The sequence below is a fragment of the Microcaecilia unicolor genome, chromosome 2 (assembly GCF_901765095.1).
Source record: "Microcaecilia unicolor chromosome 2, aMicUni1.1, whole genome shotgun sequence".
Lineage (NCBI taxonomy): Eukaryota > Metazoa > Chordata > Amphibia > Gymnophiona > Siphonopidae > Microcaecilia > Microcaecilia unicolor.
The window spans coordinates 349,408,542-349,430,441 of record NC_044032.1 but is presented as its reverse complement, the minus strand read 5'-3'; the positions used below and the strand labels follow the sequence as shown (position 1 = coordinate 349,430,441).

The following is a 21,900-nucleotide window of genomic DNA, read 5'->3' as shown; positions in this document are numbered from 1 at the left end:
CTTTTGAACTGGAAGAAGATGGGACTTCGGGTATCACAAACCCGAGCTGCTCCAGCAGTTGAATAGTCATCTGCATGGACTGCAGAGCTCCTAACTCCGAGGTGTTCTTCACCAGCCAATCGTCGAGATAAGGGAACACATGCACTCCCAGTCTGCGTAGCGATGCTGCAACCACTGCCAGGCATTTTGTAAACACCCTGGGCGCAGACGCGAGACCAAAGGCAGCACACAATACTGAAAATGCTGTGTTCCCAGTCGGAATCGAAGATACTTCATGTGAGCGGGAAGTATCGGGATGTCTGTATAAGCATCCTTTAAGTCCAGAGAGCATAGCCAATCATTTTCCTGAATCATGGGAAGAAGGGTGCCCAGGGAAACCATTCTCAACTTTTCTCGAACCAGGAATTTGTTCAGGGCCCTTAGGTCTAGGATGGGACGCATCCCCCCCGTTTTCTTTTGCACAAGAAAGTACCTGGAATAGAATCCCAGCCCTTCGTGCCCGGGTGGAACGGGCTCGACCACATTGGCGCTGAGAAGGGCGGAGAGTTCCTGTGCAAGTACCTGCCTGTGCTGGAAGCTGAAGGACTGAGCTCCTGGTGGGCAATTTGGAGGTCTGGAGATCAAATTGAGAGGGTATCCTAACCGGACTATTTGTAGAACCCACCGGTCGGAGGTTATGAGAGGCCACCTTTGGTGAAAAAATGTTAACCTCCCCCCAACCGGTAGATCGTCTGCCACGGGTACTTTTATGACGGCTATGCTCAGCTGGACCCAGTCAAAAGCCCGTCTCTTGCTTTTGCTGGGGAGCTGCAGGGGCCTGTCTGACGAGCGCGCTGGGGCTGAGCCTGAGAAAGCTGTCGGGAAGGTGAATTGTACCTACACTTATTGTAAGCATAGGGAGCAGTCCTCCTTCCCCGGAAAAACCGTCTACCTGTTGAGGTAGATGCTGAAGGCACCCAGTGGGACAGCTTGTCGAGAGCGGTTTCCCGCTGGTGAAGCTGCTCTACCACCTGCTCAACTTTCTCGCCAAAAATATTATCCCCCCCCCCCCCCGGCAAGGAACATCCGCAAGCCGCTGCTGGGTTCGACTATCCAGGTCAGAGGCACGCAGCCATGAGAGTCTGTGCGTCACTATACCTTGAGCAGCGGATCTGGATGCAACATCAAAAGTGTCATAAGCACCCCTGGACAGGAATTTACGACACGCCTTCAGCTGCCTGACCACCTCCTGAAAAGGCCTGGCGTGCTCCGGAGGGAGCTTGTCCACCAAGTCCGCCAGTTGCTTAACATTGTTTCGCATATGGATGCTCGTGTAGAGCTGGTATAATTGGATCTTGGACACGAGCATAGAGGACTGATAGGCCTTCCTCTCAAAGAGTCCAGAGTCCTAGACTCTCGCCCCAGGGGCGCCGAGGCAAAATCCCTAGTACTCCTGGCTCTCCTGAGAGCAGAATCCACAACCATAGAGTCGTGAGGTAACTGGGACCTCATCAACTCAGGTTCTCCGTGAATCCGATATTGGCACTCAGCTTTTTTGGGAATAGTGGGATTACTGAGTGGTTTCGCCCAATTCCTAAGCAATGTCTCTTTAAGGACATTATGCAAAGGGGCAGTGGACGACTCCTTAGGTGGTGAAGGATAGTCAAGGACTTCGAGCATCTCAGTCCTGGGCTCATCCTCAGTTACCACCGGGAAGGGAATGCCCACAGACATTTCCCGGACAAATGAGAAGGTGAGACTCTCCGGTGGAGAAAGCTTCCTCTCAGGTGAAAAAGTAGGAACAGAAGGAATACCACAAGCAGGAAGCACAGGAAGCAAAAAAAAAAACAACATCTGGCTGGCCACTATTGTTGGGGGGCATGAGACAGAAATGGGGGGCCTGGGCCCCCGAGGCCCCATGTAGCCATGCCACTGGAACAAGCCATAAGGAAGGAGGAGGAGGACAACAACGATGCCGAGAAGGGACCAGAGCCCAAACTCTGGAAGCCAGTAGTTAAAGTTTAACAACTGGCTCCCAGAATTCTTTAAAAATTAACAAACAGCTTGTGCGAGCCAGCTCCAGAACACCTCTGCCTGGCTGCATAAGGTAGAGCTACTGTGGAAGGGAGGGAGTAAGGCAGGCACGGAGATGTTGGACCTGTAACAGTAACTGCTTTTTTGTATTTTTTTTTATCGCAGGAACAAAGCTTTTTACTGCTCCCGCAGGGCGGTAAAAAGTTTTGCTTCTGCGTCCACGGTAAAAGGTCAGATTTTTTTCTTTTACTGTGGATTACTGTGGTTTACCACAGATCCTCATCCCCGTGTCATTCTCTACGCTTCGTGCCAATCCTGTGCATATGCTCCAGCTTAACTGGTGAGGTACCTCCAACTGATGGAAACATCGTTGCTAGCCAAGATTCCAGTGTGGACACAAAGATTTCTTTGGTACAGTCTCTGGGATGCTGATAAACTGAAGGTTATTGCACTGAGTGCAATTCTCAATGGCATCAATTTTTAATTGTTATTTACGCATGAGCTCCATCAGCTGGGATACCTCTGTAGCCTGCGCTCCACCTCCAGTTCTCTGGGCAAGTTCTGATATTAGCTGAGAAAGATCAGCAATTTGCTTGAACAGCTGGGTAAATCTCGGGTCCAGTGCTATCACCACCGAATCGGTGAGCTCAGTGATTGCCGCCTCCGAGCAAAGCAGGTGCAGGGCCTGCACTGTCTCCACCATCTTATCGTTCATGGTCCAGCCCTGATCCTTGTCTTTCTTTAAAGTTTTAGAAGTCATTGCTGCAGATTTGGCTAAATATTTGTCCATATATGATGCAGTGCTCTAAACACAGTGGTGTGTTGGTCCAAATAACGCAAGAGATGAGCCGATGAAAGTAGATAGGGAAGAAGTCCCCGAGAAGCTTGATGAAAACACACCCGGAGCTGTTCACAGTATCGTGACCTCCCCAAACCTTTTTTGAACCCAGATATGCTAACCACCGTTTCCTCTTACTCTCGCAATGAGTTCCGGAGCTGAACTATTCTTAGAGTCAAAAAATATTTCTTTTCTGTCCCACTGGTCTTTGTACTTCTTGAAAGAGTGAAAAATCGATTCACTTTTACCTATTCTACTCCAATCAGGATTTTGTGGACCTCAATCATTTCCCTCCTCAGCTGTCTTTTCCAAATGGACGAGGCCTAACCTCTTTAGCCTTTCCTCATATGGGAGATTCATCCCCTTTATAATTTTCGTCGCTCTTCTTTGAACCTTTTCTAATTCCACTATATCTTTGAGATACGGTGACCAGAATTGAATGCAATACTCAAGATGAGGTTGCACCATGGAGCAATACAGAGGCATTATAATATTCTTGGTCTTATTTAGCATCCCTTTCCAATAATTCCTAGCATCCTGTTTGCTTTTTTGGAAGCACTCATCGCACACTGTGCAAAAGATTTCAGTGTGCAGCAATGGACAAAAAAGCAGTTCTGGACATGTTCTTGAGCTCCTTCCCTTGATGTGTTCGTCGCCAGCTAATCGTCCAGGTAGGGAAACAAATGCACTTCCAGCCTGCATAGTGACACTGCAACTACTGCTAGATATATCATAAACACCCTAGGAGCTGACGTGAGGACAAAAGGCAGAACAAAATACTGGTAGTGGTGCTTCCCTACTTAAAATCGGAGATACTTCCTGTGGCTGGGATGTATCTGAATGTGGGTTTAAGCCTCCTTTAAGTATGGAGAGCATAGCCAATTGCTTTCCTGAATCATGGGAATTAAAGTGCCTGAGGAAACCATTCTGAACTTCAGATACTTGCTCAGGCCCAATAGTTCTAGAAAGTGACGAAAACCTCCTGTCTTTTTGGGGACAAGGAAGTACTTGGAATTGAGTCACTTTTTTTTTTTGTTTACATTATTACATTAGGTCTTCTAGCCTGCTACTACCTATGCAATTCAGGGTAGATTACATGCAAAGAGACCAGATCATAATATCTGGGAATTATAATATCCAACCATTAAAAAAAACACATACAATTAATCAGAATTACAAAGCTCAAAGCCAATGTTTTTTTTTTTTTTTTTTTTTTTTTTTGGGGGGGGGGGGGGGGGGGGGGAAGCAAAGTTTTCAGCAATTTTCTACATCTTAAATAATGTCTACACAATCTCAATGATGCAGGCAGAGAATTCCAGAGCATGGCTAATTGGTAGTACCCTGAGGAAGCAAACTGTAACAAGACTTGGATCTGGGTCTTATATAGCGAATGCTACATACCTGTAGAAGGTATTCTCCGAGGACAGCAGGCTGATTGTTCTCACTGATGGGGTGACGTCCACGGCAGCCCCTCCAATCGGAAACTTCACTAGCAAAGTCCTTTGCTAGCCCTCGCGCGCCCGCGCGCACCGCGCATGCGCGGCCGTCTTCCCGCCCGAAACCGGCTCGAGCCGGCCAGTCCAGTATGTAGCAAGACAATACACTTCAAGGGAAGACACAACTCCAAAGGGGAGGCGGGCGGGTTTGTGAGAACAATCAGCCTGCTGTCCTCGGAGAATACCTTCTACAGGTATGTAGCATTCGCTTTCTCCGAGGACAAGCAGGCTGCTTGTTCTCACTGATGGGGTATCCCTAGCCCCCAGGCTCACTCAAAACAACAACATTGGTCAATTGGGCCTCGCAACGGCGAGGACATAACTGAGATTGACCTAAAAAATTTACCAACTAACTGAGAGTGTAGCCTGGAACAGAACAAACAGGGCCCTCGGGGGGTGGAGTTGGATCCTAAAGCCCAAACAGGTTCTGAAGAACTGACTGCCCGAACCGACTGTCACGTCGGGTATCCTGCTGCAGGCAGTAATGAGATGTGAATGTGTGGACAGATGACCACGTCGCAGCTTTGCAAATTTCCTCCATGGTGGCTGACTTCAAGTGGGCTACCGACGCTGCCATGGCTCTAACATTATGAGCCGTGACATGACCCTCAAGAGCCAGCCCAGCCTGGGCGTAAGTGAAGGAAATGCAATCTGCTAGCCAATTGGATATGGTGCGTTTCCCTACAGCCACTCCCCTCTTGTTGGGATCAAAAGAAACAAACAATTGGGCGGACTGTCTGTGGGGCTGTGTCCGCTCCAGATAGAAGGCCAATGCTCTCTTGCAGTCCAATGTGTGCAGCTGACGTTCAGCAGGGCAGGAATGAGGACGGGGAAAGAATGTTGGCAAGACAATTGACTGGTTCAGATGGAACTCCGACACAACCTTTGGCAGAAACTTAGGGTGAGTGCGGAGGACTACTCTGTTGTGATGAAATTTGGTGTAAGGGGCCTGGGCTACCAGGGCCTGAAGCTCACTGACTCTACGAGCCGAGGTAACTGCCACCAAGAAAATGACCTTCCAGGTCAAGTACTTCGGATGGCAGGAATTCAGTGGCTCGAAAGGAGGTTTCATCAGCTGGGTGAGAACGACATTGAGATCCCATGACACTGTAGGAGGCTTGACAGGGGGCTTTGACAAAAGCAAACCTCTCATGAAGCGAACAACTAAAGGCTGTCCCGAGATCGGCTTACCTTCCACTTGGTAATGGTATGCACTGATTGCACTAAGGTGAACCCTTACGGAGTTGGTCTTCAGACCAGACTCAGACAAGTGGAGAAGGTATTCAAGCAGGGTCTGTGTAGGACAAGAGCGAGGATCTAGGGCCTTGCTGTCACACCAGACGGCAAACCTCCTCCAATGAAAGAAGTAACTTCTCTTAGTGGAGTCTTTCCTGGAAGCAAGCAAGATGCGGGAGACACCCTCTGGCAGACCCAAAGAGGCAAAGTCTACGCCCTCAACATCCAGGCCGTGAGAGCCAGGGACTGGAGGTTGGGATGCAGAAGAGCCCCTTCGTCCTGCGTGATGAGGGTCGGAAAACACTCCAATCTCCACGGTTCTTCGGAGGATAACTCCAGAAGAAGAGGGAACCAGATCTGACGCGGCCAAAAGGGAGCAATCAGAATCATGGTGCCTCGGTCTTGCTTGAGTTTCAACAAAGTCTTCCCCACCAGAGGAATGGGAGGATAAGCATACAGCAGACCTTCCCCCCAATCCAGGAGGAAGGCATCCGACGCCAGTCTGCCGTGGGCCTGAAGCCTGGAACAGAACTGAGGGACCTTGTGGTTCACTTGAGATGCGAAGAGATCCACCAGGGGGGTGCCCCACGCCTGGAAGATCTGTCGCACCACACGGGAATTGAGCGACCACTCGTGAGGTTGCATAATCCTGCTCAACCTGTCGGCCAGACTGTTGTTTACGCCTGCCAGATATGTGGCTTGGAGCACCATGCCTTGACGGCGAGCCCAGAGCCACATGCTGACGGCTTCCTGACACAGGGGGCGAGATCCGGTGCCCCCCTGCTTGTTGACATAGTACATGGCAACCTGATTGTCTGTCTGAATTTGGATAATTTGGTGGGACAGCCGATCTCTGAAAGCCTTCAGAGCGTTCCAGATCGCTCGCAACTCCAGAAGATTGATCTGTAGATCGCTTTCTTGGAGGGACCACCTTCCTTGGGTGTGAAGCCCATCGACATGAGCTCCCCATCCCAGGAGAGACGCATCCGTGGTCAGCACTTTTTGAGGCTGAGGAATTTGGAAGGGACGTCCCAGAGTCAAATTGGAGCAAATCGTCCACCAATACAGGGATTCGAGAAAACTCGTGGACAGGTGGATCACGTCCTCTAGACCCCCGGCGGCCTGATACCACTGGGAGGCTAGGGTCCATTGAGCAGATCTCATGTGAAGGCGGGCCATGGGAGTCACATGAACTGTGGAAGCCATGTGGCCCAGCAATCTCAACATCTGCCGAGCTGTGATCTGCTGGGACGCTCGCACCCGCGAGACGAGGGACAACAAGTTGTTGGCCCTCGCCTCTGGGAGATAGGCGCGAGCCGTCCGAGAATCCAGCAGGGCTCCGATGAATTCGAGTTTCTGCACTGGGAGAAGATGGGACTTTGGGTAATTTATCACAAACCCCAGTAGCTCCAGGAGGCGAATAGTCATCTGCATGGACTGCAGGGCTCCTGCCTCGGATGTGTTCTTCACCAGCCAATCGTCGAGATATGGGAACACGTGCACCCCCAGCCTGCGAAGCGCCGCTGCTACCACAGCTAGGCACTTTGTGAACACCCTGGGCGCAGAGGCGAGCCCAAAGGGTAGCACACAGTACTGGAAGTGGCGTGCGCCCAGCTGAAATCGCAGATACTGTCTGTGAGCTGGCAGTATCGGGATGTGTGTGTAGGCATCCTTCAAGTCCAGAGAGCATAGCCAATCGTTTTGCTGAATCATGGGGAGAAGGGTGCCCAGGGAAAGCATCCTGAACTTTTCTTTTACGAGATATTTGTTCAGGGCCCTTAGGTCTAGGATGGGACGCATCCCCCCTGTTTTCTTTTCCACAAGGAAGTACCTGGAATAGAACCCCAGCCCTTCTTGCCCGGATGGCACGGGCTCGACCGCATTGGCGCTGAGAAGGGCGGAGAGTTCCTCTGCAAGTACCTGCTTGTGCTGGAAGCTGTAGGACTGAGCTCCCGGTGGACAATTTGGAGGTTGTGAGGCCAAATTGAGGGTGTATCCTTGCCGGACTATTTGGAGAACCCACTGATCGGAGGTTATGAGAGGCCACCTTTGGTGAAAAGCTTTCAACCTCCCTCCGACAGGCAGGTCGCCCGGCACTGACACTTGGATGTCGGCTATGCTCTGCTGGAGCCAGTCAAAAGCTCGCCCCTTGCTTTTGCTGGGGAGCCGCGGGGCCTTGCTGATTCGCACGCTGCTGACGAGAGCGAGCGCGCTGGGGCTTAGCCTGGGCCGCAGGCTGTCGGGAAGGAGGATTGTACCTACGCTTGCCAGAAGTATAGGGAACAGTCTTCCTTCCCCCGAAAAATCGTCTACCTGTAGAGGTAGAAGCTGAAGGCTGCCGGCGGGCGAACTTGTCGAATGCGGTGTCCCGCTGGTGGAGAGACTCTACCACCTGCTCGACTTTTTCGCCAAAAATGTTATCCGCACGGCAAGGCGAGTCCGCAATCCGCTGCTGGATTCTATTCTCCAGGTCGGCGGCACGCAGCCATGAGAGCCTGCGCATCACCACACCTTGAGCAGCGGCCCTGGACGCAACATCAAAAGTGTCATAAACTCCTCTGGCCAGGAATTTTCTGCACGCCTTCAGCTGCCTGACCACCTCCTGAAAAGGCTTGGCTTGCTCAGGGGGAAGAGCATCAACCAAGCCCGCCAACTGCCGCACATTATTCCGCATGTGTATGCTCGTGTAGAGCTGGTAAGACTGGATCTTGGACACGAGCATAGAGGAATGGTAGGCCTTCCTCCCAAAGGAGTCTAAGGTTCTAGCGTCCTTGCCCGGGGGCGCCGAAGCATGTTCCCTAGAACTCTTAGCCTTCTTTAGGGCCAAATCCACAACTCCAGAGTCATGAGGCAACTGAGTGCGCATCAGCTCTGGGTCCCCATGGATCCGGTACTGGGACTCGATCTTCTTGGGAATGTGGGGATTAGTTAATGGCTTGGTCCAGTTCGCAAGCAATGTCTTCTTCAGGACATGGTGCAAGGGAACAGTGGACGCTTCCTTAGGTGGAGAAGGATAGTCCAGGAGCTCAAACATTTCAGCCCTGGGCTCGTCCTCCACAACCACCGGGAAGGGGATGGCCGTAGACATCTCCCGGACAAAGGAGGCAAAAGACAGACTCTCGGGAGGAGAAAGCTGTCTCTCAGGAGAGGGAGTGGGATCAGACGGAAGACCCTCAGACTCCTCGTCAGAGAAATATCTGGGATCTTCCTCTTCCTCCCACGAGGCCTCACCCTCGGTGTCAGACACAAGTTCACGGACCTGTGTCTGCAACCTCGCCCTGCTCGACTCCGTGGAACCCCGTCCACGATGGGGGCGTCGAGAGGTAGACTCCCTCGCCCGCATCGGCGAAGCTCCCTCCGCCGACGTAGTCGGGGAGCCTTCCTGGGAGGTGGCCGCGGTCGGTACCGACGTCGGGGACCTCAACCTGGGCGATGGGCCAGCCGGCGCCACGCTCGACGGTACCGGTGGCGCAAGCACCGCCGGTACCGGAGGGGTAGGGCGCAACAGCTCTCCCAGAATCTCTGGGAGAACGGCCCGGAGGCTCTCGTTTAGAGCGGCTGCAGAGAAAGGCTGAGAGGTCGATGCAGGCGTCGACGTCAGTACCTGTTCCGGGCGTGGAGGCTGTTCCGGGCTGTCCAGAGCGGAGCGCATCGACACCTCCTGAACAGAGGGTGAGCGGTCCTCTCGGTGCCGATGCCTGCTGGGTGCCGAATCCCTCGGCGACCCAGAGCTCTCGGTGCCGACACGGGGAGGAGACCGGTGTCGATGCTTCTTCGATTTCTTCCGAAGCATGTCACCGGAGCTCCCCGGCACCGACGAGGAGGACGTCGAATCCATCCGTCGCTTCCTCGGGGCCGAGACTGAAGAAGGTCGATCTCGGGGGGGCTGTACCGCAGGAGCCCTCAGGGTAGGCGGAGACCCACCCGAGGGCTCACCGCCACCAGCAGGGGAATGGACAGCCCTCACCTGCACTCCACCCGATGCACCACCGTCCGACGACATCAGCAGACGAGGTCCTGGTACCACCGACGTCGATGCAGCTATCCGATGTCTCGGCGCCGATGCAGAGGCCCGATGCCTCGATGCACTCGATGCAGGGGCGGCCGAGGAAGGAGGTCTGGACGCTGACGACGTCGATGCACTCGAAGATCCCGGTGCCGATGCCGACGAAGAGCCCGAGAACAACACGTTCCACTGGGCTAGTCTCGCTACCTGAGTCCGCCTTTGAAGCAGGGAACACAGACTGCAGTTCTGAGGGCGGTGCTCGGCCCCCAGACACTGAAGACACGACGAGTGTCGATCAGTGAGCGAGATAACCCGGGCGCACTGGGTGCACTTCTTGAAGCCGCTGGAAGGCTTCGATGTCATGGGCGGAAAAATCACGCCGGCGAAATCAAAAGCCGAAATGGCGAAATTTGAAGCACCAAATTTAGAGGGAGAAAAAATCTCGACCGAGGCCGAAAAGAGGCCTACCCCGACGACGAAAGAAAACTTACCGGGGCAAAAAAGCTGGAAGTACGGGGAGGATTTACACGAAACCCGGCGGGGGGTTTCCGGAGCACTTCCCGACTAGGACAAAGCTTTCCCGAAGGAAAAAAACACGTTCAAAACAAATTGGACGCGCGAGGTCGACTTTCCGGGGCTCGACACGGCGAAAACACGACCGTACCGAGTGCGGACAAAAGAAGACTGGCCGGCTCGAGCCGGTTTCGGGCGGGAAGACGGCCGCGCATGCGCGGTGCGCGCGGGCGCGCGAGGGCTAGCAAAGGACTTTGCTAGTGAAGTTTCCGATTGGAGGGGCTGCCGTGGACGTCACCCCATCAGTGAGAACAAGCAGCCTGCTTGTCCTCGGAGAATGAGTATTTACACACTAAAGAGTCACTAAATTAAACATAAGGAACATCTCCAAACAGGATTTTTAAAAACACTGTAATCGCCTTAAACTGAACACGCGCTAATATAGGTAACCAATGCAGCTTTAGACAGTAACTCCAAACAGATTCATATTTGGATAAACCAATTATTAATCTGACCCCAATCCAAAGGAACTTTGCTTTCTCCTTATTAAGTTTCAGATGAGAAATCAAAATCCAGTGTTCTATTAATTCCATACACTTCTGAACATGATCTAAAGCATCCACCCAAGATGTTAAACAAGGTAGAAATACAGTGATGATATCTGCATAAATACAATGAGTAAATCCAGACTAATACCCAGAGATTGCATAAGTAAATTGGAAAGTGTCGGTGAAAGAGGGGAACCATGCAGCACTCCACTTGACATCTTTCATTTCTCTGAGAGGATCCCATCCTATTTAACTGCATAATTGCGATTCATGAGAAAGCCCTAACAATCCAAAGCCTTCCCCTGAATTCCACACTGATGAAATATGTTAAACCATCTCCCAATCCACCAAGTCAAAGGCACGTGAAAGATCAAATTGCAATATAATTCCACATTGTCCTTTACTTAAGATATTTTTCCCTTGGCCTGAAAAAGCAGCTCTTGGTCATAAGAGCTTAATTTTGATACTCTCTAGGGCAATTAGGAAGAAGTGTTTGCCAAAGGTGTGTGTAACCTACTTGGACTATTTTGAGTACTCGCTGGTCTGTGGTTACAAGAAGCCACCTTGCTTGGAACAAATTCAGCTTCCCTCCTACTGGTAGATTGTCCAAAACAGTCACTTTTTTTTGTTACTATGCTCTCTTGGAGCCAGTCAAAAGCTTGTCCCTGGCTTTGACTGGGGAACTAACTGGTCTTCTCAGCTTTCTGCTACCTCAGTTGGGCACGAGAGCTCTGGGCTGACTGGAGAGGATGGGAGGTAGGAAGACTCCTACATATTTGACAGTAATAGAGCCTGCTTAGATCTCTGCCCAAATAGCTCCTAGAAAAGGAACAGCACTCAGCAGGAGCAGGCCAGGAGAGCGACTTGACAGTATCAGCATGTTTTTCGATGAGGTCAGTGTCCTCCTCCAACTTGTCACCAAAAACATTATTTCCTTGGCAAGGGACCTCCACCAGCTGCTCCTGAACTACTAGTTCTAGGTTAGAAGCATGCATCCAGGCGAGCCTGTGCATTCCAATACCCATAGCAGAGGCCCTGGATGACATATTGAAAACATCATAGGTTGCCCAAGCTATGTGCTTCCAACATTCCAGATACTTGGCTACTAACTGAGTTCTGCAGCCTTCTCAGGAGTTGAGTGTCTGCGAATTATGCCACACTGTATACCAACAACTTCAAGTACATGCTCATGAAGAGCTGTTAGGAATATATGCAGGACAGCATAGCATTCTGATAAATCTTCCACCCAAAAGAATGCAAAGTCCAAGTATCCCTCTCTGGGGTCACTGAGGAGTGAGATTGCAGTTCTTGGTTCTTTTGAGAGCGAATTCGATGACCACAGAGTGGTGTGGCAGCTGTAAATTCGCGAGTCCAGAAGACTTTTGGACACCATACATACAACTGCCCTTCTTATACAGAGGATGAACAGAGGAGAGTCTCCCACAATCTCATCTGTACAGCTCTGAGGATGTGGTAAATGGCCACTGTCACAGCTTTTTTTGGAGGGGCATCAAAATTAAGGAAAAACCAACATTTCTGTTCTGGACTTATACTCAAAATGGCAAGGGATAGATTTCCATCTCTCATGTGGTGGGGAAGGATTGATGGAAGCTCCAGAGATCCCACCTCCAAGAGATCTTCTGGCTCCTCCTCAGAAGCCCAGGAGTACTCCAACAAACTCAGGACAATGTTCCTCCATTTGGGTCCTCATTTACCTCAAATGATTAGTCCAGTAAGCAGGCTCAGATTGAGAATGCCGAGTCACAGTGTGGAGCTTGGTCTTCAAAGAGGCTCCATCCCAACCAAGGGGCTGGACTCAGACATCGTCTCAGCCAGTACCAACCCAATAACCCATTCAGGCACTGAAGGTGAAGTTCAGTCAGTGAGGGAATGGGCCTCCAGGACTGACATTGGGTCCAAAGCAAACATCCTCTATGCCATGGCATCACATTGTACAAGCAACTGCTCCTGGTGACAGGAACCAGAAAAGGTGGGGGCTCAACTAAGGTGGTCAAGTTCACATAAGGAATTGGGGCCAAATCAGAAAATTGGTCCTGGCCTGGTGGAAGCTGGTGTGCCAATACCAAATCCCTGGAGGAGTAGCCCTCACAGTATGGGTGCCTCTCAGATGTTGGTGACACCAATGCCCTGGTGCTCCTAGCACCATGCCTCAAGGGGGATCAATGTCGGTGCTTCTTGACCTCTGCCTAGTGCACTGCATTGGATTTCCTTGGCACTGATGAGGACAATGTTGAAACCTTATGTATCCTCGGCACTGGATCCGAGGATGCTCAGATACAATTGACACTGTCAATGCTTGATGTCGAGGTAGGAAGAGCTTGCCTCAATGTTGAACCATCCCCAGTGTCTGATGCAGTTTCTGGGGCCATAGGGACAGACAAATGCCTCTGAAGTCGGTGGGCCAGACTTCACTGCCAAAAATAGTTTTACACTGTTCTCGACTCTTGATGGTTCTCTTGGACATCATGTGACAGAGATGACAAAAATAACCATGCTAGGTCAGACCAATGGTCCCTCCTAGCCAAGTATCTGGCTTCCAACAGTGGCCAATTCAGGCCACAAGTACCTGGCAGAAACCCAAATAGTGGTAAGATTCCATGCAACCAATCCTACGACAAGCATAATCTTCAGGCACCAATTACATGTACTGGTTTATCATATGGCTTGTCACACTATATGAACCATTTGACACCACTGGGAGTTTTCTGGGACATGTCAGGGAAGACAGCCAGAGTGAACTCAAATGGCTCAATGATTAAAGAATAAAAAATAGTGTCATGACCAGCAAAGATAAACTCACGCCTAATCGGGCCAACAAGCCTTAGAAAATGAAAGAAAACTTATAAATGTGTGGGGTGGGGGGAGGAACAAAAAAAAAAAACCAAAACCTCGCTAACACTAAAAAAGGGACTTTGGTCCTGGGGAGCTGAGAAACTGAGTTCGATTCCCACTTCAGGCACAGGCAGATCCTTGTGACGCTGGGCAAGTCACTTAACCCTCCATTGCCCCATGTAAGCCGCATTGAGCCTGCCATGAGTGGGAAAGCGCGGGGTACAAATGTAACAAAAAAAAAAACCAACAGAACTCTGGTCCTGTCCAGCACTCACAAAAAGACAGACAGAAGGCAGAAATCTGATGAGGCACAAACCGCAACAGACGAGACACTGAAAAGACATCTTCACCACTCCAAGGAAAGAAGGAGACTGGCTGATCCCACATATGCATGCGTGGTGGGACACCCCAAAGATTCTGGAAAAGAAGCTGGGGAATTTCCTGCACCGGACTCCATCAGATGATATCACCCATATATATGAATATGCTGACCTACTTTACCTAAGAGAAAGTGTGAGTGTCCACTAGGCAACAGCAATTATCACACAGTGTGGTTTGATATACAAGCTAAAGCAGAATCTAGTAAAAAGTCTATCATGGTTCCTAGAAAAGTGGATGGCTGTGCATGAGCAGAAAAGCCTCTAGGGTTTTCTAGCTCTGGCAGTCTTAACATTTCATTTTTGGTACCATCAGTTGACATCACCTACACATGGAACTCATTTTATCCTGCTTGCCCACTGAGAAAACATTTTCCATACATCCACACAAGGTTTTATTCAAATTTTAGAGATCTGAGGAAAAACAAAAACAAAACAGAGCTAATTACAAGAGTGTCAACTTTAGAGATTTTATTTGCTTTGATAATATATGATACAGTCAGAGCTCAATACTTAAGTTTCTCAGAGGATGTACTCAAAAGAGATTTGCTGTGAGTTGTTTGGCAGGGAGAAAACCATGTGTGCCTGAATCTAATAAATAGTGGTTAGGCCAAAGTATAGTCATGTCTCTACTACTGCCTTGTAGGGGCCATGATGAAAGAGCTCCTCAAAAGAATAAGGTAGTACTCAAACTGTGTGTAACCAAACAAAACTAAAGCCTTGCTGAAAAACAAAACAAAAAAACAAATGTGTATATTAAAAATAGTGCAGACAGCAAGAAATGGAAAAATATCCTCACATTTTCAGCTGGAATTACACAAGTAGATGTTTACAAGAAAATAGAAAATACTTCTAGTTTGTCAGCTGTTATTGAAATGATCTGGTTGTATCCGCCTACTAGCAGGTGGAGATAGAGAACACTGAACTGAAGTAGTGATACTGGACATCCAGCTCCCTCGTACTTCAGTATATGTCGCATCTCAAAGCAGAGGAGAATAAAACATAGCAATCAAGAAAAAAACCTCCTCACAACAAAGCGGCAACAGTCGAAACCCACAACAGATAAAATAGGACTCAAAAACACTAAACAAACGAGTCCAAAGTGAATCATTAGCAAAGAGCTGTGTCTAGATTCACATCTTCTTATCAATATCTTCACTTATCCTGTTCTCTTTTTTTTTTTTTTTTTTAAATTGGTGCATCATCAGCTGAAATGCAAAGATACAAGAATGCGTGGCAAACAACAGGGCAGGGATCCTGGATTCATCTGCTGCAACTAAAGGAAAGAAAATGATCAGGTAAGACATCATTTTACCTTCCTTAGCCTCAGCAGCAGATAAATCCAGGAACTGATGGGATGTAAAAAAGCAATCCCCTAAATAGGGTGAGAAGCCGCCGCTCCCCGAGACAGAACAGTCGCCCCAAAGTAAGCATCACCCCGCGCTGCTACATCAAACCTATAGTGTTTGACAAAAGAATGTCGAGAAGCCCAAGTAGCAGCCCGACAAATCTCCTCCAAAGAAAGACTACCCATTTCGGGTAGCCTGCGCAGAGTCGAATGAGCATGCAAATCTTCCGGAGGAGAAACACCCTTCACTAAGCCAAAGAAATGGCTTCTTTGAGCCATCAAGCGATGTTCACCTTGGACGCAGCATAACCGTGCCTAGGACCAGACAGCCGTACAAAAAGGTGGTCAGAACAACGATACTCATTAGTGACCTGAAGGTACCGAAGAAGAGCACGACGAACAAGTGAAAAGTTCTCCGGAAAATCCAACTGCCTAAAGGAAGGAAGAAAAAGTGGCTGATTCAAATGAAATGCACACACGACCTTAGGCAAAAAAAAAACCCAGAACCGTCCTAAGAGTAACACCAGAATCTGAAAACTGAAGGAACAGCTCCCAACACAACAAGGCCTGAATTTCAGAAACTCTGTGTGCCGAGGCAATAGCCACTAAAAATACAGTCTTCAGAGTAAAATCTTTATCAGTTGCTAAATGCAAGGCGCGTCCTGCAACGCACTAAGAACCAAATTCAGCTTCCAAGAAGGACACGGACACCACAACGGAGGTCGAAGATGAAGTGAACCTTTAAGAACGCGCACCACATCCGAATGAGCCGCTAGAGAAGAACCAATCACTCGACCACAGAAGCAGGCTAGCGCAGTAACCTGAACCCTGAGAGTTATAAGACAACCCTTGTGCAGACCAATCTGAAGAAAGGCCAAGATCTGAGAAATCGAGGCTTTAAAGAGAGACCAAGCACGCTCCCCACACCACGCCTCAAAGGTGCGCCAGACTCTGGCATAAGCTGTAGTCAAAAAAGCAAAGTGGCAATAACTGACTCCTCATAACCTTTCTTCCTCAGCTTCGCCCTTTCAAGAGCCAGGCCGTAAGACCAAAGTGGGAGACTCCTCCAAGCACACCGGCCCCTGGTTAAGAAGGCTGGGTATGTCCGGGAGTCGAAGAGGAGGATCCATGAGCAGCTGAATCAAGTCGTGGCCAATCCAGAGGTACCACGATCACAAGACCCTGATGAAGTCTGACGCGATGCAGAAGACGTCCGATTAAGGGCCAAGGAGGGAAGACGTACAGCAGGTCTAACTTTGACCAAGGTTGCAACAGAGCATCCAGTTCTGCCGAGCCGTGCTCTTTTCTTGTGCTGAAGAACTTGCTGACTTTGGCGTTTAGACTGGTGGCCATCAGATCCATAGTTGGAGTGCCCCCACATTGACAGATCAGCTGGAACGCCTCAGTCGCTAATTCCCATTCCACCAGTTCCTGGATTCATCTGCTTCTGAGGCTAAGGAATATATGACACAGTCAGAGCTCAATACTTTGTTTCTCAGAGGATGTACTCAAAAGAGATTTGCTGTGAGTTGTTTGGCAGGGAGAAAACCATGTGTGCCTGAATCTAATAAATAGTGGTTAGGCCAAAGTATAGTCATGTCTCTACTACTGCCTTGTAGGGGCCATGATGAAAGAGCTCCTCAAAAGAATAAGGTGGTACTCACTGTGTGTAACCAAACAAAACTAAAGCCTTGCTGAAAAACAAAACAAAAAACAAAAAAAACATATTAAAAACAGTGCAGACAATAAGAAATGGAAAAATATCCTCACATTTTCAGCCGGAATTACACAAGTAGATGTTTACAAGAAAATAGAAAATACTTACTTCTAGTTTGTCAGCTGTTATTGAAATGATCTGAGCACGCAGCCAAGCATCTTCCTCTGCATTAACAGCCACAAGTTGTCCAACTTTTACTGATGGTATAGATGTTGATCCTGCATTCTGAATGTAATATTCTCTCATTTCATCCTCCATATGCTCTTGTGCAACAGAGTACCCTTCACCTACATATCTAAAATTACAGGTAAAAAAACAAACAAACAAAACATTAGGTTAAAAAAAAAAGAAAGAAAGACTGCAGAACGAAAAAATAAAGCCTTATGAACACAGCCTATTGCTTACAACAGAAATGGAATTCCTGGTTTCTTAATGTCTCACAGGTGGTCAACAATTCAGTAATTAATCAATTGTTGCTCAAGGACTCAGTGCTTATCAATCTTTTTGTGGCCATGACCCATAATCGAAGCCAAATATAACTGTCCAGCTCCTGGAGATAAATAATAATGACGCACCTAAGGAAAGCCCACCCAAGGCATGACCAAAAGGTGAGTTTTGTGACTATTTGGGGTACTGACTCATAGTTTGAGAAGCTCTGCTCCTAGGTCTTTGTTCACCTTTTTATTTATTCCTAATAATCCTCTTTAAATCTTTTATAAACACATAATACTTGACAAAAAATAAACATGACCCCCCAGCATGCAAATTCTATAACTGTTATTTATCAATAACAATGGTGCACATGAAGCATCTTGTCAATAAGTACTACTACTACTACTACTTAACATTTCTATAGCACTGCTAGGGTTACGCAGCGCTGTACAATTTAACATAAAAGGACAGGCCCTGCTCAAAGAGCTTACAATCTAAAGGTAGTTGTGTATATACAACATTTTAATCTGCAAAAAAATGTAGATACATATGGAAGATTTATTTCAGAAAAACCTTATAGCCTTTTTTTTTACAACTGACATTTATTACCAGTTTTATTTTGGACTATTCTAGGCTAGATTTATAGCTTTGACTAGAGGATTATTTGCTTTATACTGTTGATTGTGTCCCTTTTTATAAATGTTAAAATTAGCTGGTCCTATATCAAGCAAACATGGTATACAGCTATGCTGTTTTTTTTTTTTTTTTTTTTTTTTTTTTGGGGGGGGGGGGGGGGGGGGGTCAGAGTGCTAGGGTCAAAATAACTATTCTCCACCAAAGACCAGAGTTCACTGTTTTGTTATAATCAGCCAACTAATATGGTACAAATAAGTCTGAATTACAAGTCTGAATTGCCATCTCACTTATATCATTGTGAAATGAACTATAAAAAGGTTCTGCTCTCAATCACTGACCTAGAAAAAAATTTAAATGATATAAAAATCTCACCCGTATTATCCATATTAATTTTCTAGTCTCAATGAAACTTGGCAAGTTTTCCACACACCACAATGACAGCAGAGCTCTCTACTTTAAAATACAGCTCTGTAGACAACAGGATAAATCAAATACATGAGTGCACTGGCAAATAACTCAAGAGTTCAGAAATTAAGAAGGTTTTTCTGAGCATGTGTTAGACAAATGCGTTAATTTCCTTTTCTCGAGTCCTGCTAGACCCATCTAGACCAATGGGTTGCAGGGCTCTATCAGCAGAGGGTAGGCAGAGATATAACTGAACTCTTCCAGTGACATCACCAATAAAAAGGGTTGGTGGTGCACTCTAAGCTACCCAGTATGCCAATGCTAAAGCTGAACAGGGAATTTACTAGACTCACTTTTGTACCCTATCGGGAACCACTGTAGCATATTTCAATAAGCCATGAAAGCAATAACTACATACAAAAACACAGGAACAGATCAGGCAAGTCCCAAAATCACCACTGGTGCCTTAGTCTTCCAGGTCGGGCACTGGCCTGGTCCAGCAGGACTCAAGAAAAAGAAATTAAGGTGAAATTTAGTCATCTCTTATCATCCTGCTAGAACAGTCCAGACCAATAAGGATGTACAAAAACAATAGCTTACTGGGAGGGGGACCCCCTGAATCACTGCTCTGTCAAAGGCCGCATCATCCCTGGCTAGAACATCTATCTTGTAGAACTTCACAAAGGAATGCAGCATCAACCACATAACTGTCTTACAAATATCTTCTGAAGTGACCTCCTGGATCTTCGCCCTGGAGGTCACTTGTGCCTATGTAGAGCTTGCAGATTAATTGGAACAAACTTCCAATGAATAATATAGGCTGCCTCAATTGCAGCCTTCATCCTCTGCACTATGGAAGACAGATGTGGCTTGCCCCTTGTGCACTCCGTGGAGCTAGACAACCCACTCGACACCTCACTACTCCCAGCGTGTCTTGGCCTCTCAGCAGCCATTACCTCTGCTGCTGACGTTAATGCTTCCCTCAATGTTGACCCCGCCAACCTAGGTACTGAAGTCAATGCCGACGTCGAAGGACCGGACCAAGCCCCCAAAATGTTTCTCGCATTGGGCTGCTCGAGCTACTTGGGTCTTCTTCTTCATACAAAGGCACAGAGCACAAGTAGATGGACTGTGGTCGGGCCCAAGGAACTGGATACACCAAGAATGGGTATCGGTACCTGAGATGGTCCGGTTGCACCGAATACAACATTTGAAGCTGCTGGGTGTCCTCGATGACATGGAAGGAAAAACGCCCAGGTGAAATCAAACAACTCGATTGTGCCAATAAAAAGGGGCACAAAAAAAAAAAAAAAAAAAAGAGGAGAAACCCAGCCGTGTCGAAAAAGAAAAACTGGGGAAAAAAAACTGAGGATTTTCTAAAGGGAATTTTTTTTTTTTTTTAAATTTTAAACAAACTAAATAACAAAAAGGGGGGGGGGGGGATGCAAGAAAATCGCTTAAAGAAGACTCTTCTTCCTGGGCCAAAACGAGAAGTAGAGGAGGAACCTGCCGTACCTCGACGGGTAAAAAAAGAAAACTGAGGTACGCGCTCGTGTGGCAGGCAGTCAGTCCGTGCGTGGAGTGTGCTGCACACGCGCCAGAATGCTCTAGCAAAGTTTTTTGTTTTTGCTATGGCAAAATGCCGGTTCCCAGGTCAACGAGAATGTCAACCCACTTGTGAGTATATTACAGCCTGCTTGTCCTTGGAGAAAGCAACAGAACCTGTGGACATCTAACTTATGGAGCTTCAGTGAGGCCTCTGAGCTGCTCAGTTCCAAACAGGCTGGGAGATGGACCATCTGATTCACATGAAAGGGAGAGACCACTTTCAGCAGGAACAAAGATACCATGTGGATAAAAGCTGCATCAGAAGAAAGGGACAAGAAAGGTTCCTGAAAGACAGAGCCTGCAACCTGGAAACCCATCATGATGAACAAACAGTTACCTGGAAACTTAATGGAGACCTCCTTCAGGGTGGCTGTTTTCAAAGGCTCAAAACACTGCCCTACAACAACACTGAAGACAAAATTAAGGTCTCTTTGCAGCCTGACGAACTGGAGTGCAGGACAAATGTGTTTCCCAAACCTGCCAATGGGGGAACCCCACCCAGGCAGGTTTTCAGGATGTCCACAATGAATATTCATGCAATGGAGGCAGCACATGTAAATCTAACCCACGAATAATTGTTCAGATACCCTGAAAACCTGACTGGCTGGGGTTCCTCCAGGATAGGTTTGGGAACCTATGGAAAAAAGTGCACAATAATTGTCTGTACTACCAGGGAAATCTTATGGACTTTACTTTGGAGACATGAGTGCACTGCCACTTGGACTTTAAAGAACTGAAAAGCCAAGCCCTGCTCCAAGCCCCTCTACATAAACTCCAGGATAGATGGTACCTCTGACCACCAGGGGGGAAACCTTACACTCAGTGCACCAGTACTCAAAGACCAACCAGACCTGGGGTAGAAGCTGGCAGGTCTTCAGTGTGTGCAGGTGCTGAAGGCCCACGCCGGCCAACCACGATGCTTTTTTTTATTTTATTTTTAATGCATTTAAATTTTTACAAGTCATATACAAACTTGAACCAGCAATACGGAACTTAAAATTGTAATTACAATTATACTTTTGAAAGAAAAACATTTTCCCCCTCTTTAGACCACTATAAGAAGGGCCACATGAAAAAAAATACATGGAGAAATCCTGAGGAAAACATAAAAATAATATAGCTTAGCACCCATCTATCCAAACTAAATATACCCGAGAAATTGGTTCTAGCCAGCAGCCAATTTCTTCATTTTTATAAATTCACTAAGATGTTCTGGATGGAGAAAAACATATTTTATCCCCAAGAATTTAATCACACATTTACAAGGATAATTAAGATAAAATGATGCTCCTAGGGCTAAAGTTTCAGCCCCAAGATATAGAAAAGCTCTCCTTCTCTCCTGGGTTGATCTAGTTACGTCTGGAAACATCCATATCTTTTTGCCCAGGAAAAGTGCCTTGGCATTTCTAAAGTATAGGCATTTAATTGCCTCCAGATCTTGCTCAAATACAAACATCACCATTAGAGTCAGCCTTTCAGATTCTTCAGACATAGAAGCTTCTAAGAAATCAGTCACGTTCAAAATATCTTTATTTAATCTTGGTGGGTCAGAAGCCTCCGGAAGCTGTTGTAAATCTTTCTTTGGCAGAATATAATAACCACGAAGCTTTTTGAGTCAGCATCAGCTGACCCAGGACAGGAAAGTGGGGGTGGGGATGCTGAATACCATGTGGAGGGGGCAGAGAAAAATTGAGAAATGCTGGACACCACGGGGGAGGAGGGAAGGGGAAAAGGGAAAATTAGGTTCTTACCTTGGTAATTTTCTTTCCTTTAGTCATAGCAGATGAAGCCAATACGTATGGGTTGTGTCCATCAACCAGCAGGAGGAGATAGAGAGCACTCAACTTTTCACAGTGCCTCATGGCCAGCCAGCT

At 47.8% G+C, this 21,900-nt stretch overlaps 1 protein-coding gene across 7 annotated transcripts in view; it reads right to left on the bottom strand.

Moving 5' to 3' along the window:
- TDRD7 (tudor domain containing 7) overlaps positions 1–21,900 on the bottom strand; it is a 432,711-nt gene that overhangs the window by 221,510 nt on the left and 189,301 nt on the right. For all 7 annotated transcript variants that reach the window (XM_030194449.1, XM_030194446.1, XM_030194444.1 and 4 more), the window contains exon 8: positions 17,054–17,240. In XM_030194449.1, the coding sequence (XP_030050309.1) occupies positions 17,054–17,240 (187 nt within the window). The remainder of the gene's footprint in view (positions 1–17,053; positions 17,241–21,900) is intronic.